The sequence below is a fragment of the Rattus norvegicus genome, chromosome 3 (genome assembly GCF_021556685.1).
Source record: "Rattus norvegicus strain SHRSP/BbbUtx chromosome 3, alternate assembly SHRSP_T2T, whole genome shotgun sequence".
Taxonomy (NCBI): Eukaryota; Metazoa; Chordata; class Mammalia; order Rodentia; family Muridae; genus Rattus; species Rattus norvegicus.
In genome coordinates, this window is record NC_141536.1 from 10,681,928 (window position 1) to 10,708,170 (window position 26,243).

A 26,243-nucleotide genomic window follows, 5' to 3' on the forward strand; every position below is an offset into this window, starting at 1 on the left:
TGCCAGGCACGCGGGGGCCACTGGATCTGGACCAGCATAAAGCAGTTAAAGGTACGTGCGAGGGTCCAGCCGCCCTCCTGCTCTCCACGGCCACGCCCCTCGCCGTGTCCAACTTGGCGACGCGCGCGACCTCCAGCACCCCTGGGCTGCGCACGCTCTCGGCGCGGGCGCTGCGCCAGGCCCCGGGTGGGAGGACAAGGAGGGTCGCCGCGCAGCCTCCGAGTCCCGCGGGTGCGGTGGCCGCTTCCGAGCCGGGCGGTGCGCTCCTTCCGCGCGCCGTGCGTGTCCGAGCGCGGGCACTCGCGGTGCAGGTGGGCGCGCTCTCGCGGGCGGGGGTCCGGCCGGGCCGCGCGCCTCCCCCGGAACTCGGCCGTGCCATTCCCATGATGCCCAGCCACCGGGCACGGCTTCCGGAGCGCGGCCGCCGCTGCAGCCGCCGCGGGTAGGTGGCGGGAGAGACCGCCCGGGGGGAGGGGGTCGCCCCGCCCCTCGCCGCGCCGGCCCCGCCCTCCTCTCCCGCGCTCCCACGGCGCGCCGGGCCCCTGAGTCCCGGAGGGACTCCGGGGTGGCCGCGGGCGCCGGACCGAGGGAGGGCGGGGCGCTAGTGACCGCGCTTCCCCGCTCTCCGGGCCTGGCGCCTCCCGGGACGCGGGGCGCCGGGCGGGCAGCTGGTCCGGCTTCGCGGTGCAGGCCGCGGCGTGCGAGGTCGGGATCGGGTTGGTGGCTGGGGCAGGTCGCTGTCACGGGAGAGGGTCATGGCCCCCGGGAGGCGCCTCCGGCGCGTGCCTGGCGCTTGTTGCGCCCTGCGTTCCTCGAGAGCCAGCGGGCGCAGGTCCGGCCCAGGTGAGGCTCAGGTGAGGGGCGGGCTCCGGGTCACCGAGGCCTGCCTGGCCTTCAAAGCTGCCTTCTCGCCCTGCCATGAGCAGCTTCGAGGCTCCTGGATTCCCTAAACCTGGGATCCCAGAAAATGACTCCGAGGATGGATGGGTGGGATCACAGACCAACAGGAGGCCCTGCCACTGCCTGGAGAAGGTTGGCATTAACCTGCTGAAGACCAGACTGCTGCTCCAGCTGCTCTCAGGCAGCAAGATGAGCAGTCAGTTCTCCGGCAGCAGCGGGAATCCGTCTCCCCTTGCTTTCAATGTGCACGGGGAATGGCCAAATCTTGTCAGCACCTCTGGCTCCTAAAGACCAAATCTTATCCACACCCACTTTAAGTTGGAGTACAGAGCCCTCTACATCATAACTTAAGTGCAGAGGCCATGCTGGGGTCCAGGGACTGATTGTACCCACAACCACCCTGAATACCTGATTCCCCTTAAAGCCCCAATCCTGGCTTCAGCTCACATTTCTAACTCTCTGAAGTTCATGGTTCTCCAGAATGACAGCTCCCAAGATTGACCAGGTAGTTGAACCAACAACCATTGAGACTGTCAGAGAAGCCCAGCTCTGGGTCCATCGTATAAGCTGTGAGCAGGTGAGTGGAAATAAACTGATTTGTTCCCTCAACTCTGCACCTGCTGTAATGGTCTCCTTCTTGTTAGATAGGAATGTTACTCACCCCACCCGCCCTGCCCCTCCCCTCCCTGCCCCGCCCAGGAGAGCACGTTTGGTCGTGTTTACTTTGGTGGGTTGAGACTGGATCTCAGTAGTCCAGATGCTGTCTTTGAAATAGGTAAGGAACCAGTGCTAGCCTTGAACTCAAGATCCTCTGGCCTTCACCTGAAATTAAGACATACCTCCACCATACCCTACTTGACTCAGACCCTTCACAGTTAAGCTGAGCAAGTGTTTTGTGATTTCTGTAGTAGGTCCCTGAGCCAGTGAAGAAGTTCCTCTCCCCATTAGTTCCCACTGCCCTGAGCCTGGTGTCTCAGGAAGACAAAGTTATTGTTGAGGTGGCTGGCCGGCCAGGATGTGAGCTCAGGTAGAGGAAAGCACCTCCCACCCTGTGGCTCTTGCAAGAGAGGCAAATGAGCTGCAGTTGATGTAGTTGGTGTCAGAGCTAGCTTTCCCCAATTGGTCAAGCCTTTCTTTACATTAATGACCTCATAACAGGAAAAGTATTTGTAAGTCGTGCTCAGTTTCTAAATTAGATGTTACTGATTATAATCCGGTAGTAAACGCTGATATTTATTTATTTATTTATTTAGACAATTTGGTCTCACTAGAGAGCCCTGGCTAGCCAGGAACTCACTATGTACAGACCAGGCTGTCCTGGTGCTTGGATTGAAAGTGTGCATCACCGTGCCCAGCCCTCGCAGCCCATTTTAAAAGCTGGCGGAAGATGCCCTGAAGTACAGAGCGAAAGAGTGAAGATCTCATCCCCGAAGCCGTGCTCCTGAGACTTTCAAGTAATTACAGTAGATTTATTTTTTATGTTAGTTTAACTCTCGAAGCACACATTGGGAATCGCCACGAGCTGCCGCTGCATTCGCAGTGTCCTCTAGTTTGTTGCCTGCCTCCCCGAGTAGATTTTGGTCTAGATGGCCAGCCCCAACTCTTGGGGGAGGGATTTCAGTCTGTCTACGGCACACCACGGCCTGTCAGAAAGGCGGGTCCCAGTTAAATAGTTGGTGGAGAGGACAGAACATAGAAGCAAAGCAAACAGCAGGCCAGGCTCTACCATCTGGCCTTGGGTGAGGGGCGGGACAACCTTCCCTGCCTTCCCTCCCCGGAACTCAGCTCTGTGTCCTTCAGTCCTGCAGGCGCTCCTCCATCTCTGGGAGGCAGAAGGGCGTCAGAGAAGCCTGAAGAGTTGAGAGCTCTACAGGGCAGCTGGTATTTTTCCATATGACTCAATGCCTCCTAGATAAGGCTCCTCTTTCTGGTGACTCTGTGAACTCTCTTAGTGTTCCTGACACCAGCCTAGCTGATATGTAGAGACCTGGCTCTGACCACATGTGGCACTTCATAGCATCCTGGGCATCTGGGCTGACAAGCCCATGATCTGTCTACACGCCACCCAGTCCTGTGTCCAGACCCGCCCATATGATAGGAACACCAAAATGTTGGCACAACTTTCATGCTAATTGGCCACAATTGGTGTCAGCCTTTGAGGAGCATCTGTCAAATACACATTTGACGTTTTCCACATAAAACAGTGTAGGGCAGGCAACTCTGCAGAAGGCTTGAGGAAGCGTCTTTTGAGTCCTTCACATGGTGCAGCTTTGACTAAAGGTTTCTGGCCATTTCCAGAAACCTGGGCAAGTGTGTAGTCACTCTTCTTAAAGCTCAGAGAAAGCATTTGTAGACTGCTGTGGCTTCTGATGACACTGGGAGGTCAAGGCGTCTCTATTGTCGTCAGACCCAGAAGGGAAAGGAAAGGGCTGCTGGAGTTCGCACTTTGTTTTTGTTTTTTTTTTTTTTTTTTTTTTTGGTTCTTTTTTTTTTCCGGAGCTGGGGACCGAACCCAGGGCCTTGCGCTTCCTAGGTAAGCGCTCTACCACTGAGCTAAATCCCCAGCCCCTCGCACTTTGTTTTTAACTGAACCTTCACCTACAGGATGGAAGTGACTCCTAGTACAGCTGGCAAAACTGAGGCCTAAGAGGCTGGCCTAAGCCACCCCAGCCAACGAGACAGTAGGCTGTAGCCGCAGGTGTGTTGTTTCCTGTAGCAGCGTGGGTGTGTGCGGATGTACCTGCTTAGCTATAGCCTTCACTGTGCTTTCTCTCTTCCCAGGATGTGAAACAGGCTGCCGGATAAGCCCAGCCTCTCAGTCCCCAGCCTGCCTGCTAGGATGTTCCTCATGAACGCCCCTCCAGTGGTGGCGCTCCAATCCAGATGGGAGGCCTTTGGCCAGCCCAGGAGCTTCTGCTTTCCAGACTGCTTCTCCGAGTCTAAAGAGGACACCTCCAGGGCTTCAGTGAGTGCAAGGGTACAGATGCTTATCAGCACCCTGCAGAGAGACGAGGCTGCCCTGGGCATGAACCATGAGCGTGTCACACAGAGAGGCCAACGTGCAGAGAGGTCCCGGGACACCAGGCTGGCCCCCAAGCCTGCTGTGTGCAAAGAACAGCCAGAGTTCCCTGCCTGTGGTCTTGTTGCAAACCGCAGCACCCTGGAGAAAGATGAAGCTGGGAGACATGGTCCCTTAGAGCTGGATTCTGACAGTGATGACTCGGTGGACCGGGACATTGAGGAGGCTATCCAAGAGTACCTGAAGGCAAAGGGTGGGGCTTCTGGACCTGTGTCCCAGGGGGTCCCCTCTATCCCAGAGCCTGCCCACAGCAGTGCCCTGCCCATCCCGTGTCCCTCACAGCTCACTCCTGGCTCAGGCAGTGTTCCTGTGGGAGCCAGTGAAGACCAGGGCTCCACCTCCCCAGCTAGCATGAGCAGCGAGGACTCCTTTGAACAGAGCATCCGAGCTGAAATAGAACAGTTTCTTCATGAGAAAAGACAGCACGAACACCCGAAGTGTGATGGGTCTGTGGATAAGAAATCAGGCCCAAACGAGAACCCTGCGAGACTTAGAGGAAACCGAGAAACCTCAGCCAGGGCAGCTCTGATAGGAACCTGTAAGGAGTTCATCTTCCGAAAACCTCCCAGGTTAACAAAGGTGAGCACACAGCCGAGAAACTCACAGCCTAAGCTCACCACGGAGCCTGAGACCCCAGTGAGCACAAAGCTGGCCGCCCACAGACCAGAGGCTGCCCAGAGCAGGGGTGGAATGAGGAGAGGTGTGCCTGCCAGGCGTAGCAAGCGTATCAGGAGCTCAGCCCCCGTGCACCAGGCATCGGACTCCAGCAGTGACGACGGCATTGAGGAAGCCATTCAGCTGTACCAGCTAGAGAAAACCAGGAAGGAGGCCAGTGGGGACCAACCTCTGAGAGCCCAGCCGAAAGAGGAAAGCCCTGGTAGTACCCAGCCAAGTGCCTTGCCTGAAGCCCACAGGAGACCCCCTAGCAAGAAAAAGGTGGCAGTTCCAAAGGTTATAGACACCACCCAGGGGGGCCTCCACCCTGACCCCCTCTCTAAGCTCCTAACAGATTCGAGAACCTCTGTATCTCCAGGACACACAGCTGCCAAAAGTGACGCTGTGCTGCACCAGGCCTCATGCCTAGCAGACACATCCACTGAGCTGATGTGCGCAGAAGCAATCCTGGACATCTCCAAGACCATCCTGCCAGCCCCCATGGAAGGACATGACAGGCCACCATCCAGGAACCTACTCTTCTGTCCCCAACCTATGCCTCCCCGCTCTGAAGGTGACAGCAGCAACGTTGACAGTGACGACAGCATCGAGCAGGAGATCCGGACCTTTTTGGCCCTCAAGGCACAAGTAGGGAGTCCTCAGCCTGCCCAGGGTCCACTGCCCTCACCTGGCCCCAGCGGCCAGCCTGGCGTCCCCAAGGCTAAAACACCAGATCTCCCTCTGGGCTTCAAACGGAAACGGAGAGGTGGGGGCAGCACCACAGTGCCCAAGAAAATAAGGGAGGGTAGAGAAAGCGCCCAGGATGGTGACCACATCCAGGGGAAGGTCCAGCATGGCCATGATGGGTGGGACCCTCTCGGGCAGAGCAAAATCACAGAGACCCCAGGAGGAGAGGCTGAAGCCAAGGACCCGCCTGTCTCTTCCAGGATAGTTGGGCTCAGTGACACACACCTATCACAAGGCCATGGAGCCCTTGGGAAGGCCAGTGAGAAAGAAAGCTCTGAGGATAAGAGCAGTTCTCTGGACAGTGACGAGGACCTGGACATGGCCATCAAGGACTTGTTAAGATCCAAGCGGAAGTTTAGGAAGAGGGGCCGAGACCCACGGGCTTCGTGTAAGAAGGTCAGATTTGGCAGCACAGAGACTCGGTGTGGGGAGAAACTGAGCAGCCTTCCAGGGGACTGGAAAGACCACAGACAGCAGGCACTACGGAGCTGTCTGCACAAGTGCAGAGGGGACAACAAAGATGGCCCAGGGAGAAGCCCAGGAAGCACCTGCAGCAGCGTGACAGAGAGGGGGAAGCTGGGTGGCATAGGGGTTGAAGATGCCATCCCCACCTTTCTCCCCAGGAGGAAAAGTCCAGAAGGGGCTCCTCCCTCCAAGGACACAGGAGCCAGTGGCCACCCTCCTTCAGCCTCCAGCCCCACATCCGAGGACAGCGCAGTGGACAGTGATGACAGCATTGAGCTGGAGATCAGGAGGTTTTTGGCAGAAAAGGCCAAGGAGTCTGTACGCAACGCGGAACCTCAAGGAGTCCCTGCCAAGCCGGAGATGGCCTGTAGGAAAGAGCCAACGCTGGGGTTGCAGCCTGGAGTGTGCACACGGAGCCAAAAAGCCAGGGGAACCCCTCAGCTGGCAGAAGGAAGGAGAGGCCCAGAGAGAGCTCGGACACAGGCAACCAGCCTCTTGAGCCAGACTGGGAGGGGTGCCCTCCGTGCGGAGCAGGCCACCCACCTCACCTCTGCCCTGGGCCGAAGCGAGCCAGCACTACCCAAGAACACCAGCAAGAACAGCTCTGCCAAAGCCTCTCTACCCAGCAGGAAAAGTGCTAACGTTCACAAAGACCACAGCCCACAGGGGATCCAGACTGCAATGGCAGAAAGTGTGTTCGGTCAGCTGCCCAGCTGTGCCACAGTGGGTACCGAGGCTGGAAGCACCAAGGGGACCTTTCACCTGAACTGTGGCAGTCAGAACTTGCTAACCCCCAACCCCGGGTCCCAGGCTGACCTCTCCCTCCCTTGGAGTGATTTTGCACAGCAGAGCAGGCTCTCCAGCCCATGGATGCTGAACTCGGGTCAAGGCACAGTGTGGACAGGGGTCTTTCGGGGTGAGAAAGAAAAGGGGACCACACCACAGGCTGGGGACCCACCCAGCCTCTCCTCAGGCCCCAGGAAGGGCCTGCCTTTCCTTTCCACGCAGCTCTTCCACTTTGGGAAGAATGTTTCCTGGGGAGGCAAGCAGGCTGGCTTCTTCAGCCCCAATCTGGGCCTACCTCTGCAGGGTCCAGCTTTCTCAGCCTTCAGGGAGACCCAGCCTGGCCACAACCCTGTATTTGGAAGCCCACGCTTGCTAATGAAGGACAGTGGGAACTGGCCAAGCCGGAAGGCTCAGGGGACCCTGAGACAGCAGGACAGGAGGAATTCTGGCTCTGAGGACAAAGTCCTAGACCTGAGATATCGGCACAGGGTTGACAGGGAGCAGCAGGACCAGGAGACCTTGGGCAGTGATGCCAGCGAATTCAGTGACACCTCCGTGGAGGATGGGGGCAGTGCCACAGTGAGCAGTAAAGGCCTCAAGTTGTGACAGACATGGCTCTTGCCATAGCCATGGGAAGCAGTGCTTGTGTCTTATATGATGTGCGTGTGTGTTTGCCTGTCTGTGTGCGTGTGCCTGTGTGTATGTCTGCCTATGTATGCCTGTGTGTGTGTGTGAGGCAGCATAGAGTAGAAGTAGGGGGTCCTGACAGTTAAAGAGCAAAACTTGGGTCCCTTCCATGCAGCACCCCCTGCCCCTGTATAAATATGTACACTAACTTCAAATGACATTTTTATTTAATGAATGTGTCCTGGTACATAATAGGTTTTGTAGGGATTTTTGTAAATTATTTTAAAAGTGCTGTACAAAATACTTTTTGAGAACGTTGTTCAGTCTTTCAGGGTGTTCCTAGCTGCAACGCCTCTGTGCTCTCCGTGCATGTATGGTAGATGAGTAAACACTTGGTTCCAAGTGTCCCTGTGAGGGTCAGAGACAGAGGCTGGAACCGGTCACCATTTCTAGGGCAAGTATTCAGGCTGGAGATAGCAGCTATCCACCTTGGACGTGCCAATGTGGTTGAGGTGTGTCGGGATACCACTGGGCCAGACGCTGTCTCTGGATGCTGTAGTCATGGCCTGTAATTGGATAGCATTTCAAAGCACAGCAGCCAGCAAATAGCTAACCAACCACCCCTGTGTAGGGTGGGAATCCGGCTACTGGCTCTGTAGTTCAGCTGAGCCCAGATCATCCAGTATCCGGTTGCTGGGGGGTCCTTAACATCCATATAAACCCCTTCATGTGTGAGCTACAGATTCGCTTTTAATCGTGGCTCTAAAAGGAGATCCCACATTCCTTTTGACTGTCCTTATCTTGATCTGTATGGGAGAGTATTGAGGCCATGAGATGACTTGGTCCCCAAACACCTTAGCCACCTGTGATGGTGAGCCCCAGCCCTGGAAACACCAGCGGTCTGCATGGCTTTCTGCAACCCTGCTCCTACCCAGGGAAGAAGGGCTTGGCCAGTGCTAAGGCCAGGCTGCAGGCATCGGAGTCTTGGGAGTCAGGCAGAGTGATACACCTTGGCGCTGAGGATGTGCTGGACCCCAGATGTGAGGATTACATCTGCGCTGTGACTACACCTGTCTCCCCTGAGTTCTGCAGCTCAGTATACTGGATTGCTGTGTGTCTACCTTGTGGCTGAATTCTGTTGGTATTCTACCATGGAAGTGAGTTTTCTACTTTATGTACCTGGGTCTGAATTGTAGATCACTTCTGTGCCCAAATGCTGGCACATACCCCCACCATTCTCTGTGTCTGCCATGTTGGAGCTTTGACGTGGTGTAGAGCTCTAGGGTCCCATTTTGGTCCTAAATGATCTGGATCTGTGTATAATAACATCTATTATGCATACTTGTTCATGTGTTTCTGGAAGAAACGTCTTTGTGTGTCATCCGTGTTCCCACCTTAAATTTTTAGAGTGCTTTTAAGCCTTGAAAACAAAAAAACATCTTATTTTGTATATAAGGCCCGTCCAGTTTTGTTTTTTGTTTTTCTAATGAATAAACGAAGTACTATCCACAAATTAGCTTGTCCTTTGTTTGGGAGGGTCTATAAACATAGCCTGGCTTGAGTGGGGCAAACACAGTGTCACGTCCTGAAACAGTGTCCCTCAGTCCTGTTCCTGCTCCCTTCCATGTCTGCTGGTTTGAATATGCTTGGCCCAGGGAGTGGCACTATTAGGTTTGGCCTTGTTGAAGGAGGTGTGTCACTATAGGGGTGGGCTTTGAGAACCTCCTCCCAGCTATCTGAAGGCAAGTCTTCTAGTGGCCTTCAGGTCAAGATGTAGAACTCTCCACTCCATGCTTCCCACCATGATGATAATGGTTGAACCTCTAAACCTGTGCGCCAGCCCCAATCAAATGTCCTTTATAAGAGTTGGCTTGGTCATAGTGTCTCTTCACAGCAACAGCTATTCTAACTCAGACAATGGGGATGGCACCGGTCCAGTCTCCTGAACCCAGGATATGTAATGCTTCCTTCCAAGTCTGCTGTGCTGTGTGCAACAGAGAAGCGGTTCCTGACTCTGGGAAGGACATCACCCTTGGGTTGAGGGCTGTATCATTGGTCAGTTATGGCCAGCAAGTCCCACATGCACACCGGTATCTTGGTTTCTTGTCCTGCCCCTGTGATAAAATGCTCTTGACAGAAGCAACTTCAGGGTTGATTCTGGTTCGGTTCAGAGATACAGCCCATCACAGCGGGGGAAGCCAGTGGCAGGATCACGAAGCAGCTGGTCACATCACCACTGCGATCGGAACTTGGATAAATGCTTCTGTTGTAGTTCTAGTGGCTTTGTCAGAGACCTGATTCAGCTGGCCTGTTCTGCCTCCTTGTGTTGCCTCTTCCTGTTCTAGTCCAGAGTGAGGGCCTTGCAGGGGCTCAGCAGACAGCAGGGCCTTGATATGGACGGCCTAGGGAGGCTCTAGAAGCCCGAGCCACCAAACTTCTATCCTCCATACACCTAAGATAATTTGTTATACAAACAGGAAATGGAGTAAGAGGGGTAAATGACATCAAAGGTTTTTTGGTTTTGCTTTTTTTTTTTTTTTTTTTTTTTTGCTTTCCAGGCATTGTCTACCTTTGTACTTTTGTCAGCTTTGTACTTTCAAAAGCATTTTATTGGACATGGCCAATTAAAGCAATTCAGCGCCCAACCGTAGTGCCAAAATGAAGCCCACACAGCCCGCAGGCAAGCTTGGTCCCTGTGCCAACCCACATTTTGTTTGCCAGCTGACAATCCTAGCCCTGGCCCCATATTACCCTGGGTTTTGGAAGTGGGGACAGTCCAGCCCTCAGTTGCTGAGACAAGTCCACCTCATCCCACAGCAGGCCAGCTCAGTCACCCTGGGCTAGCCTCATGCTCTGCAGGATGGCTGCTGGGAAGGTATCCCCTCTCCACAGCACTTGGCTCCTGTGGCCTTCTTCTTTCCACAGAAGATACACAGCTGAGTTCAGTACCACACAAACCAAGTGTAGCAGTGGACGCCTGTCACCCCAGCATTCAGGAGGTTGAGACAGGGGTCAGAAGTTCAAGATCATCCTCAGTAATGTGGAAACAGGAGAGGCTAAACAGAAAAGGGCTGGTGGCATTTAACGAATATTTTTAATGATTGTTAACCTATTGTCTTAGTTGGGGTTTTACTGCTGTGAACAGACACCATGACCAAGGCAATTAAACAACAACATTTAACTGGGGCTGGCTTACAGGTTCAGAAGTAACCTGTAACATCAAGGTAGGAACATGGCAGCATTCAGGCAGGCATGGTGCAGGAGGAGCTGAAAGTCCTACATCTTCATCTGAAGGCTGCTAGCAGAATACTGGCTTCCAGGAAGCAAGGATGAGGGTCTTAAAGCTCATGCCCATAGTGACACACCTACTCCAACAAAGCCACACCTTCTAATAGTACCATTCTTCTGGCTAGGCATATACAAACCAGCACATTCCACTCCCTGGCCCTATAGGCTTGTCCAAACATATGAGTCTCTGGGGCCACACCTAAGCATAGCATAATGCAAAATACAATTAGTCCAACTTCCAAAGTCCCACAGTCTAGAGCAGTCTCAACAGTGTTCAAGTCTCTTCTGAGATCCATCCAAGCCCCTAACTGTAGTCCTCCAAGCAGGACAGGAAGCCAGCTGGGCAAACTCCAAACTCCGCATCTCCATGTCTGATGTCAAAGCCCTCTTCACATTTCCACCTCCTTTTGCATCTTTGTTGACTGCAACAACTTCTTTCTCCTGGGCGGGTTCCACTCCCTGTTAGCGGCTTTCCTCAGCAGATAGCCCACAGCTCTGGCATCTTAGGGTCTCCAAGGCAACTTCAATGTTACAGCTCCTTGTTTTAATGTCTGGAATCCACGCATGATCTTCTGGGCATCTCCAAAGGGCTGGTGTCTCTTCTCCACCTCTGCCCTCTGTAGCACTCTAAGCTCAGGTTGATCCACTTCATTGCCGCTGCTGTTCTTGGTGATCACCCCATGGCCCTGGCATCTCCAATACACTGGGGTCTTCCACAGCACCTAGGCTTCACCCATAGCCTCTCCTAGGCTCTCTTCATGGTGCCAAGCCTCAACTCCTTTATATGAGCCATTCAGTCCTGGGCCATCAATTGCAACTGAGGCTGCATCTTCACCAATGGCCTTCCGTGGCCTCTCACAGTGCCCAGCCTCAGCTGCTCTCCATGACCCCTTCATGCCTTCAAAACCAGTACCACCTGGGCGACTCTTACATTACCAAGTCCAGCCACAGCACGAGGTACAACTTTGGCTATCTCTGGAACACAGCTTCTTTGTGTTCTTAGAAAAAACTCCCCGGAAAATTTCACCTCGGTGATGCTGGTCTCTTCTTTTTTTTTTTTTTTTAAACATTTTATTTATTTATTATATATTATGATTACACTGTCGCTATCTTCAGACACACCAGAAGAGGGCATCAGACTAATTTCAGATGGTTGTGAGCCACCATGTGGTTGCTGGGATTTGAACTCAGGACCTTGGGAAGAGCAGTCGGTGCTCTTAACCACTGAGCCATCTCTCCAGCCCATGCTGGTCTCTTCTTAACCACCACTAATTTCTTAGCTAACCAGCATCAATTGCCCCAGAAGTCCTTTCTATTCTGGAGTGTAAAGCCAAAGCCAAAGCCATGTGGCCAAAGCTGCTGAGCTCTGCTGCTTGCCAGGACTGGAACATGGCTGGCCCCCTTGTTCTATTACACTATCACCAGCTTTCTGTTTTCCAACTCCTTTCACTGCCTGGAACTTGCTGTGTAAACTGACTTTGAACTCCGAGATCTGCTAGCCCGTCTCCTAAGGACCAGGATTAAAGGTGTGCTCCACCAAGCCTGGATTTAAGTTTTTCTTTTTTTTCTTTTTTTCTTTTTTTTTTTTTTTTTTTTTTTTTTGGTTCTTTTTTTCGGAGCTGGGGACCGAACCCAGGGCCTTGTGCTTCCTAGGTAAGCGCTCTACCACTGAGCTAAATCCCCAGCCAAGTTTTTCTTTACCTAGAACTTTGTCTGTTCTAGGCTTGCCTGGAACTCAGAGATCTGCTTGTCTTTGCCTCCTGAGATTAAAGGTTTATACTGTCATGCCTGGATCTAAACTTAGCCTCAAGGTCACTACTCCCTTAATTCAATTTAATGTCCTTGAACACAGGATTCAGCTCCATTCCACTTCCTGGTGCCCCTTTAATACTCAAACCATATATTTTATATTTTCCCTTTTGCAGCTTGCTGTGCTGGTTGTCTTAGTTAGGGTTTTACTGTGAACTGACACCATGGCCAAGGCAACTCTTATAAGGACAACATTTAATTGGGTGGGGCTGACAGGTTCAGAGGTTCAGTCCAGTATCATCAAGGTGGGAACATGGCAGCATCCAGGCAGGCATGGTGCAGGAGGAGCTGAGAGTTCTCCATCTTCATCTGAAGGCTGCTAGCAGAATACTGACTTCCAGGAAGCTAGGACTAGGGTATTAAAACCTACACCCAGAGTGACACACCTACTCCAACAGGGCGACACCTTCTAATTGTGCTGCTCCCTGGGCCGAGCATATGAAACCATTCCACCTATTTTCAGCAAGAACCTAATGGTTCACAACTTTAATCCCAGCTCATGAGAGACAGAGGCAGGTTCGCTTCTGTAAATTCAAAGCCAACCTAGTTTTCATAGTTGATTCTATGCTGGCCAGGGATATGTAGAGAGACTCTTGTCTCGAAAAGCCACAAATGGATTGATTCAGGGGCTGGAGCGATGGCTGCGCAGGGAAGAGCAGTACGGCACTTTCTGATGACCCAGGTTCAGTTCCTAATAAAGTGGCTCACAGCCTCCTGTAACTTCAGCTCGGGGACCCCTCTTCTAGATTCTTTAGGCCCCTGCACTCATGTGGTGCACAAACTCATGAAGGCATGCATGTGTACACAAATGATAAATTTGTCTATGTGTATATATGTTTTCTCTGCATCTAAGTGTGTGTGGTACATGGTGCTTCAGAGGCTGTACAGCCGCAGTTAGAGCTGAGAGTCACCATGTGGGTGCTAGGAATTGAGCTCATGCCCTCTGAAAAAGTAACCAGTTCCCTTAACACTGAGTCATCTCTCCAGACCTTAAATTTAAAAAGAAAATCGTTTGGAGACAGAGTCTCTCTGTGGAGCTCCGCCCATCCTAGAACTGGCTACGTAGACCAGGCTGGCCTCAAACTCACAGAGATCTGCCTGCCTCTGCTTCAGCCTCCCTAGTGCTGAGATTAAAGGCATGGATCACCTCCTCAAATCCCTAAATAAATAGTACAAAATAAAACAAGACCGACTTTTCATTTGGACACCCTAGCTTCCTTGTTTCTACCTCAGAGGGGCAGTCTGAAGATCCTGGCATCGGCCTCAGCTCATAGCTTTTTAATTAAACCAATCGATTTTCTTTCTGGAAAGCATTTCCACTCCAAGTTAGACATTAAGACTGTTGCCAAAGGTTTACTTTGTGCATTAATAATACTGAAGAGAAAAAACTAGGGTGTTTAATTTCTGTGAACAAAACATTAATGACTGTGTGTTAGGATTTCTTCTTTCTGAGCTTAACCCTTCCCAGATTTCCAGTAGTGAGAAGACCTCATTTTTGGGAATGAAGTTTGAAAAAAACAATCAGGAGTGGAGAGGTGGTTCAGTGGGTAAAGCGTTTGTCTCACAAACCTGGGGACCTGAGTTTGGATTCCCAGGCAGGCACAGAGGCATACATCTCTAACCCTAACACTGAAAGACAAACACCAGCTGATGCAGGGGATTCACTGGCCAGTCAGTCCAGCCAAAACTGGATCTCCAGGCTCCAGGTTCTGTGAGGGACCCTGTCTCAGGACAAGGTGAAGAGCAATAACAGAAGACAACAGATGTCAGCCTCTGGCATGCACACATGCACACATGCACACACATATGCACACATGCACACACAAATGCACACATGCACACACATATGCACACATGCACACACATATGCACACATGCACATACATATGCACACATGCACACATGCACACATGGCAGAATACAGCCTCACTGTGTACATCCAGGTGAAGGAGCACACATGCACACACACACGCACACACATGCACACATGCACACATGTACACACATATGCACACATGCACACATGCACACACATATGCACACATGCACACACGCACACATGGCAGAATACAGCCTCACTGTGTACATCCAGGTGAAGGAGCACACATGCACACACATATGCACACATGCACACACACATGCACACACATATGCACACATGCACACACACATGCACACACATGCACACATGCACACACATATGCACACACGCACACATGCACACGCACACATGGCAGAATACAGCCTCACTGTGTACATCCAGGTGAAGGAGCACACATGCACTGAAAACACTAATCAAGCTCAGTGCACTGGCTCTTTGTGTCAACTTGACACAAGCTGGAGTCATCGGAGAGGAGGAAGCCTTGGTTGAGGAAATGCCTCCATGAGATCTACCTGTAAGGCATTTTCTCACTTAGTGATCATTCCAGGAAGCCCCCGCCCATTATGGATGGATGCTGCCATCCCTTGGCTGGTGGTCCTGGGGTCTATAAGGAAGCAGGCTGAGTAAGCCAGGGAAAACAAGCCAGTAAGCAGCACTCATCCATGGTCTCTGCATCGGCTCCTGTCTCCAGGTTCCTGTCCTGCTTGAGTTCCTGGCCTGCCATCCTTTGGAATGTGGAAGTATAAGTTGGATAAACACTGTCCTCACCAATTTGCTTTTTGGTCACGTAGTTGTTTTGGTCATATAGTTTCCTTGCAGCAATAAAAAAACCTAACTAAGGGCTAGAGAGATGGCTCAGTGCTTAAGAGCACTGACTGCTCTTCCAGAGGTCCTGAGTTCAAATCCCAGCAACCACACGGTGGCTCACAGCCATCTGTAATGTATAATAAATAAATCTTAAAGAAAAAAAAAAACCCTAACTAAGGCAATCAGCAAAATGGCTAGCAGGTTGAACGAAGCACTTGCTGACAAGCCTGACAGAAAAAAAGAGTTAAGAGAAAATCAGAGATGGATAGTTAATACTGTTCTTATAAAGTTCAGGTCCCTGTACCCATTTGGGACAGTTTCCTACCTCCTGTGACCCCAGGAAATCTAACATCCTCTTCTGGACTCCTCAGGCACACACACACACACACACACACACACACACACACACACACACACACACATTTTAAAATAAAATCTTAAAAAAAAAAAAAAAAGACCAGAGAGCATGTCCAACCCGGGAAGCTAAATGTGGTCAGACCTGGATGGACTTGGATGGGAACCCTGCAACCTCCACCATGACGATCATAGTCAACCTTGGTACATGGCATATGTTCCTCCCCGCCCTTCGCTGTGGCTGAAGGAGGTTCACTGGACACTTGTCCTCCCAGGTGGGGCACACCACACTCTCTGGGGTCTGTGCAGACTTTATCCCAGTAACAGTCACACACATGGCAACAGCTCCCAAATAAAGATGCTTTGTGGCACTCCCTAGAACACCCCACATTGCAAACCAAGACTCGGGTTCCAAGATGTGCGGGTCCCCTGCTACTTCAGGACAAATATGAAGCACGACAGAAATTGAAGCCGTGGCAACTTTTTAATAAAACAAAGATTCTGTCAGCATCCTTCCTGTGTGAAATGCAGAACACAAGACATTATGGCCCTATTTACATAATTTTCTCCTCTGGAAAGGAAAAGTGTTTTCTGAGAAGGCAGTGAGCTCCGTGCCTTTAGAATGGGGCACTTGTCCAGAATCAGGGGCATCCGTGCTCCCTACAGCAGCCCTGAGTCAGGACAGCCCCGACGACAGGCAGCCAGCTTCCTTAGTCACAGATGGATGGCCTGTTGACATTGTAACTGGGGTGAAAGTTTAAGGGGTCGTAGTGGGTGACGTGATTGTCCGGCCCAGTCACTAGGCTCTTATCCAGGCAGACATTCATATTATGTCTCCGGAACATTCCGAAAGCTGCGTGTTGTGTGGAAAACTTATTTGAAGATGGATAATATGCTTTCTGAAAGTCAAACAAACAGACAAGAGGATTAGTGGTAACACTCAAGCAGGCAGACTGACCTTCTTTTTGGACAAAGAGGATGAATCTGTGAGAAACTATAGCCTCTGGTGAGAGGAAGCCCAGAAACCAAGGTGAGCCAGATGCTCCAACCATCTCAGTTTAATCTAATATACTTAACACCTCCCCTTTCCACATGGACAACGAGAGAAGTTACGGGATCATCTGCCTGCCACAGGTGTGACAACCATCATTAACCTGGGGGTAGGTCAGTTATACCCCTAAATACGCACACACACCAAAGTCTACCCCTGCTAGCCATGCCACACAAGCCAAGCCACTAGGGCCTACATAAGCTTCAACCTTCTCCTCTGTGTTTGCAATCTCTCTCTCTCTCTCTCTTTTTTTTTTAAAGATTTGTTTGTTTATTACATATAAGTACACTGTCGCTGTCTTCAGACACACCAGAAGAGGGCATCAGATCCCATTACAGATGGTTGTGAGCCACCATGTGGTTGCTGGCCCTTGGCTGGGGTTGCTGGGTGACTGTGATGAGAGCAAACACCATGGACCATGAAGAGGAGCAGAGAGAGGCCCGGCTGGATCCCAGGATCCCTCTCCAGAGCCCTGAAAACTCCTATAATGTCCTACGTCCCAAAAGCACACACTAGTAAAATAACCCTGTCTTTAACACACAGACCTTTTGGGGTCAACTCCTCTAGGCCTTAGCAATGAGGTTCTAGCCTGTGAGCCAAAATCCTCTGTCAAGTGCTTTAAAAAGACTCTAGGGCGTAGGGGTTGGGGATTTAGCTCAGTGGTAGAGCGCTTACCTAGGAAGCGCAAGGCCCTGGGTTCGGTCCCCAGCTCCAGAAAAAAAAAAAACAAAAAAAACAAAACAAAACAAAACAAAAAAAAAAGTTAAAAAGACTCCAGGGCGTGATGCACCACCAGCCCAGTGTATGGAAGGGGTTGCGCCCTGCTGTGGCCTGAAGCACTCAGTTCTTGCTGAAAGTGTGAATAGTTTGAGTCCAGGAGCTCCAGTGAGAATCTGCCTAGCCAGACGGAATCATGAGATGACAGGGGGATGTCTGACGTGTGCAGACTGACCTCCACCAGGTAGTGGTGTCCTGGTCAGATGACCTGTCCTCGGACCACCCTGGGTCAGGCTCACCTCCTGCCTTCTCTCTTTGGCAGGAGGTACAAATAAAGAGAAATGATTTCAGGCATTTTTGAAGAAGCACGTTTGAGACCTCCCAGAAAACTGAACATAAAATATAGTGTCCAAGGCCAGGTGAGATGGAGCACGTCTTTAACCACAGCACGTGGGAGGTAGAGCCAGGCGGATCTCTGTGAGTTCAAGGCCAACCTGGTCTACAAAGAGTCAAGGACAGTCAGGGCTGTTACAAGAGAACCTCTGACTCAGAAAAAGGGGGGGGGGGGGTGTTTGAATACCATTCCAATACACACAGCTCCCCCCATTGTTTGCATGGTGTATTGCAGGCGGACCTGATCTATCTGAGCCAATACTGCTACTGAGCTGTGCACTGAACACTTGGGGGGACAATCAGTGCATTCTGACAGGTCTATAATAATAAATATCCACCATTGTAGTGTCATAGAGACTAATACTAAGAGCTGCTCACAGAGTGCAGTCAGACTGAGTCAGAAAGCTGAAAAGCCAACCCCCAAGAACAGGACTAAGAAGCAGGGAATACCTACCTCCTAGCTTGCCTCAGATACCTGCGTGCAGCCTGTGGCCCATCATGGCCTGCTAACCTGGCTGTAAAGCACCTAGCGTTAAAAAGAGTGGCCTCTTCTCAGTGGCCTTTTACAAAGGCAGAAGCAGAAGCCGGGGCTGTTGCTCACTGGGTAGAACATGATGTCTAACATTTGCAAAGCCCTGGCACTTCATGAAACAGGATGTGGGAGAGCACACCTCTAAATCAGCACTTGGGAGGTGGAGGCCAGAGGTTCAGGAGTTCAAAGCTTTGAACTGATTCAGAACTAGCTCTGGCTATCTTGAGACCATGTCTCAAAGAAAAAAGCTAAAGGTCCTTAATTGCTGAGCCTGGTGAAAGGAGAACCGACTCCTTTTCTTTTCTTTTTCTTTATTTTTTTTAAGGTACAGTGTATTTTCTTTCCTTTTCTTAAGATTTTTTTATTTATTATAAATAAGTACACTGTAGCTGTCTTCAGACACACCAGAAAGGGGCATCAGATCCCATTACAGATGGTTGTAAGCCACCAAGTGGTTGCTGGGATTTGAACTCAGTACCTCTGGAAGAGCAGCCAGTGCTCTTAACTACTGAGGAGAGCCACCTCAAGAACCAACTCTTCCAAGTGGTCCTCTGACCTCCATACTTGTGTGCCATGGTACACCCCCACATCAAGACAAGGCCAATGCGATTTAAGACTGCATGGGCAGGGTTGGGGATTTAGCTCAGTGGTAGGGCGCTTGCCTAGCAAGTGCAAGGCCCTGGGTTCGGTCCCCAGCTCCGAAAAAAAAAAAAAAAAAGACTGTATGGACAGCAGAACCCATGTTCCTGCTTCCCTCAGAAACACCTTGCATCTGGTCTTAGAACACTGAGTCCAGAAAATCTTTTAGTGGACATGCTCTTCAGAGGAGTTCTGCCACTCATACGAACACTGGGCTTCACTAATTTGCCTTTGGGAGCCCCTGCAAAGGTGTATGTGCCCATGTGAAGAAGTGCATGCCTGTCTGATGAGGAGGAGACTGTGGAAGCAAGTTTACCTGGACTTCTCTTTCTACAATATATTTTGCTTCGAAATTGTATTCTATCATTTCTCTGCCCTGCCTTGTTCTAACTCGATTGCGATTTGAAGTACCATGCATTTATAACGTGGGGATCCGTTCTTCCAGATGGTACTTCCTCCTGGCATATGTGGCTTGCACTTACCGGCATCTCATGCGCTGTGGGAGCTCTGCTCCCATAGGTTTGGTTACTGGTCCTGTACATGGAAACAGCTTCATTGGTACTGTGGAAGAGAGATACACTGTTTCCCATCCAGCCTCAAAATAAGTCAGCCAAGTCATAGCCTGGAAGAATTTGATTGATGGAACTTTTAGGGCCATGTCCCCGTAGACAATACCCTCTCCCATCAGGCCTGCCTCTCTGGCCTCCTCTGCTGGCCGTGGCCCCTGATCCTTCCAAAGGGAACCCCTTCAGGATATGCAAATGCTGGAGGAGGGGTCTTGGTGGAACCTTGGCACAGACTGCCACTGCCAGGTTTGTTAGCTACCTCAGGGACATCTCGGTTTCCAGACCCCTATCACTCAGGAACCCCTCTGCTTTTGAGCTCCAACCTTACAGAGCTTCTGTCAGGTGGAGAGGAGGAAGGAAATCTAGTGTGTGAGGCTGTGGTCTGTGACAGAGAGGCTACCAGCAGCTCTTCTCCACACCGGAGGCCTCAAGCAAGCTGTGTAGAAAGGGGACGTGCCTGCACCTGCTTCACAGAAGTCAACGGCTTCCATCCTTATTTTCAAGAGAGACAGGCTGCTCTGTACAGGGTATAACTTTCAGGGAAGCTTTAAAACTGGAGACACCCCCTGCCTGCAACAAGGCTACATTCACACACGTTCACTCTTGTGGTGCTCAGACAGCAGGACCCTAATAGTAATGGTGACACGGGCACAGGGTTCATGTCTGACTTCTTTTGACCTCAGCAGCCAGGCACTTGGGAGTTCTCACACTCATGGCCAAAGCTAGGGCCTTACCTGTAGCCATGAAACCACCCCGGGTTGTTGAACCTGTCTGGGAGCTTCTCGCTAATGCGGTAGTAGTCGCTCGTTTTCTCTGGGGCAGGCTTAGCCTTGGGCTCCACCGGCTCGGCGCACTCTTGGGGGTTTTCTTCAGACATTTGGCCTCCCACAGGAAACTAGCCCAGGACAGTCAAGTCTGTGGCTACTGCGGCAGGGCGTCCTGTTGCTAGGCAACGAAGTCACCTGACCAGGAGGCGGAATGGTCTTTTGTAGTCTTTTGTGAGTTTTTTGGCTAGGAGCTGTAGTCAAGTCTAGAATCTTCCAGAGGGCGAATAACAAAGGAGACCGTGAGTTCTAAGCAAGGAATTCCAAGCGTCCACTTGCCGCTCCTCTGGGAGTTCCGCTGGTCTCTTTCTGGGACTGTGGGAACAACCCTGTATCATCCCAAAATGCACTAGGAAGTAGATCCCGGCTAATGAAACCTTTGATCCTGGGAGTTCACCAGCCAATAGGCAGGGATTAGCGGCTTCCAAGCTCTACCTGAGCAAGTCCTCACTAGTCTGTCGTTTACTGTACTGGCCATGGCTTCTCCTTGGCCTCCAACACCCCATACCCCCAACAACTCAGCCTAAATCTATTTGTGAGATGTTACTAAATTTAGGGAATCCCAGGCCAAATATAGCAAATGAGCTTGCGAGCCATGCACGTAGTTCACATGGAGGTTCAGACGCCAAGAGTGACTGGTCAATGAAGTGCTAGTGCAATGCCAGCAGGCAGCTCTCTGAGTTTGAGGCCAGCCTGGTTTACGAAGAGAGGTCTAGACCGGTCAGGGGTATATATCGAGACCCTGTCTTAACAACAATAATAACAATAAATAATTTTAAAACAAACAATAAAAACTACTTGAGGCAGAGTATGGTGGTGTGCACCAATAATTGCAACGCCCAGGAGATAGAGGCAGTCAGATCTCTATGAATGTCTGGCCAGTCAGGAAGATTGGTTTGTCGTCGTCGTCGTCATCACTGTTTAGTGTAATTTGGAGATGGAGAGATGGCTCAGCACTTAAGGGCATTTGTCGCTCTTGCGACAAATTGAACCTGGGTTCAATTCCCAGAGCTTACAAGGTGACTCAAACATCTTTAACTCTAGCTCCTGGAGGTCAGACACCTTCTTCTGATCTCCACGGGGACCAGGCACTCACAAGGTGCATATAAATACATATAGGCAAATAAATAAATAAATAAATAAATCAGTAAATCTAAAATAAATGTTAAAAAAGAAAAGAATGCAATTAAAAACCAAACAATAAACGGGGCGGTAGTAGGGCATGCCTTTAATCCCAGCTCTCTAGAGGCAGAGGCAGCCGGCTCTCTGAGTTCAAGCCAGCCTGATCTACAGAGTGAATTCCATGACAGTCAAGGCTACACAGAGAAACCCTGTCTCAGGAAAAAACGAAAACAAAAACAAAGAAAACCAAACAACAACCTCTCCCCCACTAAAAAACAATTTTGAATAAGAGGATGGTCTCCTCCAGAGGATGCTGTAATTTTACCGAAAGGAACGAGCTGTGAGAGTCCGCTCGTCCTTACCTCCTAGCGGAGCACCAACCACAGTACCAACTCGCCCATTTACAAAGACGCAGGCGCAGCGAGCGGTGCACAGCGGGAGTCGGTCCTCCGAGCCAGCAAGCGGCGCTGCGGCCCCGTGCGCTTGACCCGGGAGGCGCTCTGCCAGGCAGGAAGAGTCTCTGCGGCATCTCAGTCCACGCGCCTACCATGGCACCCGCTCCGGCTGTGCTGACCCGGCTTCAGTGTGCAGGTGAGCGCAGAGGATCCCGGAGACCGGAGGGATCCGGGGATCCGAGAAGGGAGGACAGGGACGTGAGCTAGGCGTGGCCCCACCGGCTCTCTCCCCGCAGGTTTGCGGCGCTGGCCAGGTTTCCTGCAGAAGGCGGCTCCGGGCCCAGCGGGGCAGAATGGAAGGAAGGTCACGGGAGCCCCGGTCCCCGCAGTCAGCGAGCCCCAGGACGGCGACGGTAAAGGCCAGCGGGTGGAGCTGGGTCAAGGCGCGGAATCGTGGAGGGGTTGTCATTGCAGGATCCCCAAACGAGCCCAGTACCAATCTGAGTGTGGTGGGATGGAGAATAGAACCCCTGTGGCCTGGTAGGTTTCGAGACCACGAAGACTAGTTTTTTTTATCTGTCCATCTTGCTGGTCTTCTGGCGGGGCATTTAAGGCCGAAGTCAATGAGGCCCCCGACTCGTTTTTCTCTTAAGACTTTAGAGACTAAAGGAAGAAAGCTGACCAGGCTTTCCTCACACAGTCACCTCAGACCTTGACACTAGCCTCTCGGTGATATAAAAATGCTCCTATGTCTTCTAGATCTTTCCTGGTGTTTCTCTTCCGCAGATTTAAGGCTCCCACTCCCAGGAGACTGGTGAGTCTTTGGTTGGTGGTGATGGGACACAGTGTCTGTCCGTCCTCCCTTTTTCAGATTTCCAGAGCAGGATACTAGATGTGCCGTTACAACATTCAGATTTCTTCAATGTCAAGGAGCTGTTTTCTGTGAAGAGCCTCTTCGAGGCCCGAGTACACCTGGGACATAAAGCCGGTTGCCGCCATAGGTAGTTGGCACGGGCAGTGCGGGCAGAGTGGTGGGATTGGGTCAAGGTCGTAAGTGAGGCTGGGTGGGGGTGTCTGGAGCAACACCAAGTACTAATATTGATGCTGTTCACAGACATGGTGAAAATTGAGGGTCATTGCTGACTGGGGACCCCTCCTGAGAGGTCCTGCTGTATAGAACAGAAGTGGCCATAGAGTGCTCCAGTAAACAGAACACCTTGGTTGGGTTCATGTTTATCTGCAGTTGGTTCTCAAATCTCCACAGGGAGAAGGCGAGACCGTTGAGCCACAAACCTGATCCTAGCTTAACTCCACAACTGTGTCCCTTGTCCCTAGACATGGGGTAGTGGGGGTCAGTAAGTGTAAATAGTGCCATTCGGCCTGCAGTGCCCTCATATAAAAGCCTACATTGGGGATAGGCGTCTGTGGAAGGGGAAGGGCAGCTTCACGAACACTGTTCCGCTTACCTTGGGGATTTTGGGGCAGGTTTATGGAGCCATACATCTTTGGGAACCGCCTGGGCCAAGATATCATTGATCTGGATCAGACAGCCTTGAATCTCCAACTGGCTTTGAACTTCACCGCCCATGTGGCCTACCGCAAAGGCATCATCCTGTTTGTGAGCCGGAATCGTCAATTCTCTCACTTAATTGAGACTACAGCCCAAGCCTGCGGGGAGTATGCCCACACCCGCTACTTCAAGGGTGGCTTGCTGACTAACGCACAACTCCTCTTTGGGCCTACAGTCCGCCTGCCGGACCTCATCGTCTTCCTGCACACACTCAACAATGTCTTTGAATCCCATGTAGCCGTGAGGGATGCGGCCAAGATGAACATCCCCACAGTGGGCATTGTGGACACCAACTGCAACCCATGCCTCATCACTTACCCTATCCCTGGCAATGATGACTCACCCCAAGCTATCCAGCTCTTCTGCAAGCTCTTCCGGACAACCATCAACAGGGCCAAGGAGAAGAGGAGGCAGATGGAGGCCCTCCATCGGCTACAGAGTCCCAAGGGGTCCGAGGGCACTGGGACAGCCTCTGCACCTGATCAAAGTCATTCCCCATGACAGAAAGCCCTTCTCCCACCCTAGATAGCCAGGCCTCTTCTGAGCAGGAAGGTCCTTGTCCAACCCTGGTCTATGTCCCCATTCTCCATCCTCAGCATCAGCACCACAGTCCTATATTCCCTAGATATGGCCACCCCAAAGTTCAATCATCTTGAGCTAACCCTGGTCTGTCTCTTTTCTGGGAACAAACTCAGGTAAAGTGCATATCCACATGGCCTCTTGCATCTATTAAGATTTGAACATAGCTAGCAAAGTGGATCTCTCCCTCCCTTCCTCTCCCCCTTTCCCTCTCTCGCTCCCCCGCCCCCATCTCCCTCTCTCTCACTCTCCTAGGTCTTACTTCCACTTCAGAAGTAGATCTGTCTCACGTGGGTTCCATTTGGCTTCTCTTTTCAGTTAGAAATTAATCTTTCATTATCTGCTAATTAATCCTTCATTCTCTGAAGAAAATTCCATGCCAGACAATATTGATGTCCCTCAGGAACCCCAGTAGTTGCCTCTAGACCTGCAACCAGACATAGGGCTAAGCAAGCAGGCTCCCAGAGGGGAGGTGGAAGTACAGCCCATGCGTTGTGACACACCTAAAGAACTTAGGAGTTTGCTAACCCGTTCAGGCAGAAGTCTGGGGAATATGTGTAGGAATAGATTTTAAAGGTGGGGTAATGGTTGGAGGAACATAAAATTGAAATCAGGACGAGTTTATTGATATGGGCTCTCTGAGTAGAGATCTATGTTTAAAACGGAAACTCTGATAGTGAAAAATGTTTGGCTGAAGTATTTCTTAAAAGAGCCTACTGCTGGAGGCACCAAAGTCCTTGAGCCCACAGATCACCAAGAAAACCAGGCATGTTAGTCACATAGGGTTGTCTCCTCAAAGAAGGGAAATCAATGCCTGTTTTGCACCCAGAGGACTGGGAGTGACTGTTGTTAATGACCTGGTGACCTTTGCTATCTGTGGAGCCAGACCTTACCCAAATCCCCCTAAATGCTTATCTCGGACTTTTCCTTTCCTAGACCTTTACTTTTAGCTTGGTTTCTCCACCAATAGAACCCATCCGTAGGGGAGATATCAAGAGACCACACCAATCCTAGGCCCTTAAGCTATAAGACCCATCTTTGTGGTCATGTGTACTTTGAGCTGAGTTTTGATGTAATTATGCCTCTTCTACCTGGGGTTGTATTACACCAGGAAGCTTTTTTCCAAAATTGTACGGTTTTAATATGTTTATAATAAACTACATGGTGTCAGACTCTAGAACTTTGAACCAGCACAAACTAAGTCAGGCAAGTTTTCTTTCTTGCCTTTCACACTTTATTTTCCCGCAGGGACCACCCAAAGCCTGCTGAAAAGTGGTTGGAGATACGGGAAATCTCTTGGCTTAGTGGTGATGAAGGGCTTCTAAGGCTCGGAAATTGTAATGCTAGAGTGGTACACTCTAAAACCTAATCCTCCATGACGACAAGGCTCAGAGGACAAGCCTTTTCACTGATCGGTAAGAGGGGCACCAACACATTTGAGGAGCTTTGCTGTTGCCCTTTTCCTTGTACTAGACCTTAGGGTTGGAGATGCTCTGTTGGATGAATTAAATGTGGTGGGTTTATGTGGGCCTCCTGAAGAAGCGGGGGCCAGGTGGCAGCACTGAGTCACCGAAGGCAAGGTGATCACAGTTATCACCATGAACAGCACAGACAAAGCTTTGCCATACTGGCCTGACCTGTGACGGTCAGCACAGGAAAAGTGAATTTGATGGAGGCATGATTTGTGTGGGCCTCTGGAACTAGCTAATCCGTCACAGTGTTTCCAGACATTAAATAGAAAAGAACCGCAGTGAATTTTTGTTGCATCTGCATTAAGTGGGAAAATTCTCAAACAAATCAGCAAGGATACACGGGATCAGCGCAAAAGAGATTCTCAATCCAGGAACCAATTTCCAGTTTGGAGACCCACAGTGAAGTGTTGGCCAGGTTCTCTTGAGGGAGGACCTTGATAAAATACCTAAAGGTTCCACTGTTAGCCTTCTCCTAGTCCTTCTCCAGGGAGTAGCCTTTGACAAGAGCTCCTACACTAGGGAAAAGGAAAGAATCAAACTCCAGGGTCTGCTGGATACTGATTCTAGGAGACATTGTGGTCCTCCAGTTAGAGTAGGGGCTTATGGAGGTCAACTGAGGAATGGAGTTTTGGCTAATGTCCAACTCGGTAGGTCCCCAGTGGGTCCCTGAACTCATCCTGCGGTTATTAACCCCTGTCCCAGAAGGTATATTTGGGATAGAGACGCTTAGAATTTGAGGTTGGCAGAATTCTCAGATTGGTTCCCTGACCTGTAGAGTGAAGGCTTTTATGGTTGGAAAAACTAAATGAAAGCCTTTAAAGTTGCCACTGGCAACTTAAAAAAGAGAATCAAACCAGTATCTCATCCCTGGAAGAATTGCAGAATTAGTGCCACCCTCAAGGACTTAAAGGATCCAGGAGTGACGGTTCCCACCACAGCTTCCTCAACTCCCCTGTCTGGCCAGTGCAGAAGACAGATCATGGAG

The 26,243-nt window shown here is 50.9% G+C and overlaps 3 protein-coding genes across 6 annotated transcripts; 2 read left to right on the forward strand and 1 right to left on the reverse strand.

Annotated features, from left to right (window-relative positions):
- The first annotated feature begins 377 nt into the window (after nt 1-377).
- Nucleotides 378-8,774, forward strand: Ppp1r26 (protein phosphatase 1, regulatory subunit 26). 2 transcript variants are annotated; one of them, NM_001427208.1, is given in 4 exon segments: nt 378-442; nt 1,381-1,477; nt 2,154-2,354; nt 3,682-8,774. In NM_001427208.1, a coding segment is annotated over 1 exon segment (3,498 nt). In that variant the 5' UTR covers nt 378-442; nt 1,381-1,477; nt 2,154-2,354; nt 3,682-3,739; the 3' UTR covers nt 7,238-8,774.
- A 6,935-nt stretch (nt 8,775-15,709) lies between these two features.
- Pierce1 (piercer of microtubule wall 1) lies at nt 15,710-20,241 on the reverse strand. Its single transcript, NM_001106564.1, has 3 exons — nt 20,031-20,241; nt 19,213-19,291; nt 15,710-16,297 (listed from the first exon to the last, which is right to left on the reverse strand). The coding sequence occupies exons 1-3, from the start codon at nt 20,171-20,173 to the stop codon at nt 16,109-16,111; spliced, it is 411 nt and encodes a 136-aa protein (NP_001100034.1). The 5' UTR covers nt 20,174-20,241; the 3' UTR covers nt 15,710-16,108.
- A 1,480-nt stretch (nt 20,242-21,721) lies between these two features.
- On the forward strand, nt 21,722-24,963 carry Mrps2 (mitochondrial ribosomal protein S2). 3 transcript variants are annotated; one of them, NM_001108576.2, is given in 4 exon segments: nt 21,722-21,833; nt 21,934-22,050; nt 22,509-22,638; nt 23,123-24,955. In NM_001108576.2, coding segments are annotated over 4 exon segments (876 nt in total). In that variant the 5' UTR covers nt 21,722-21,790; the 3' UTR covers nt 23,709-24,955.
- The last annotated feature ends 1,280 nt before the right edge of the window (nt 24,964-26,243 follow it).

Coding starts and splice junctions, on each gene's coding strand:
- Ppp1r26 (XM_087654454.1), top strand. CDS start 3,740: ATGTTCCTCATGAACGCCCCTCCAGTGGTGGCGCTCCAATCCAGATGG.
- Pierce1 (NM_001106564.1), bottom strand. CDS start 20,173: ATGTCTGAAGAAAACCCCCAAGAGTGCGCCGAGCCGGTGGAGCCCAAG. Junction 19,292..20,030: donor GGGTGGTTTCATGGCTACAG/GTAAGGCCCTAG, acceptor TCTCTTCCACAG/TACCAATGAAGCTGTTTCCA. Junction 16,298..19,212: donor CCACAGCGCATGAGATGCCG/GTAAGTGCAAGC, acceptor TTTGACTTTCAG/AAAGCATATTATCCATCTTC.
- Mrps2 (XM_087652958.1), top strand. CDS start 21,991: ATGGAAGGAAGGTCACGGGAGCCCCGGTCCCCGCAGTCAGCGAGCCCC. Junction 22,178..22,508: donor AATAGAACCCCTGTGGCCTG/GTAGGTTTCGAG, acceptor TCCCTTTTTCAG/ATTTCCAGAGCAGGATACTA. Junction 22,639..23,122: donor AAAGCCGGTTGCCGCCATAG/GTAGTTGGCACG, acceptor ATTTTGGGGCAG/GTTTATGGAGCCATACATCT.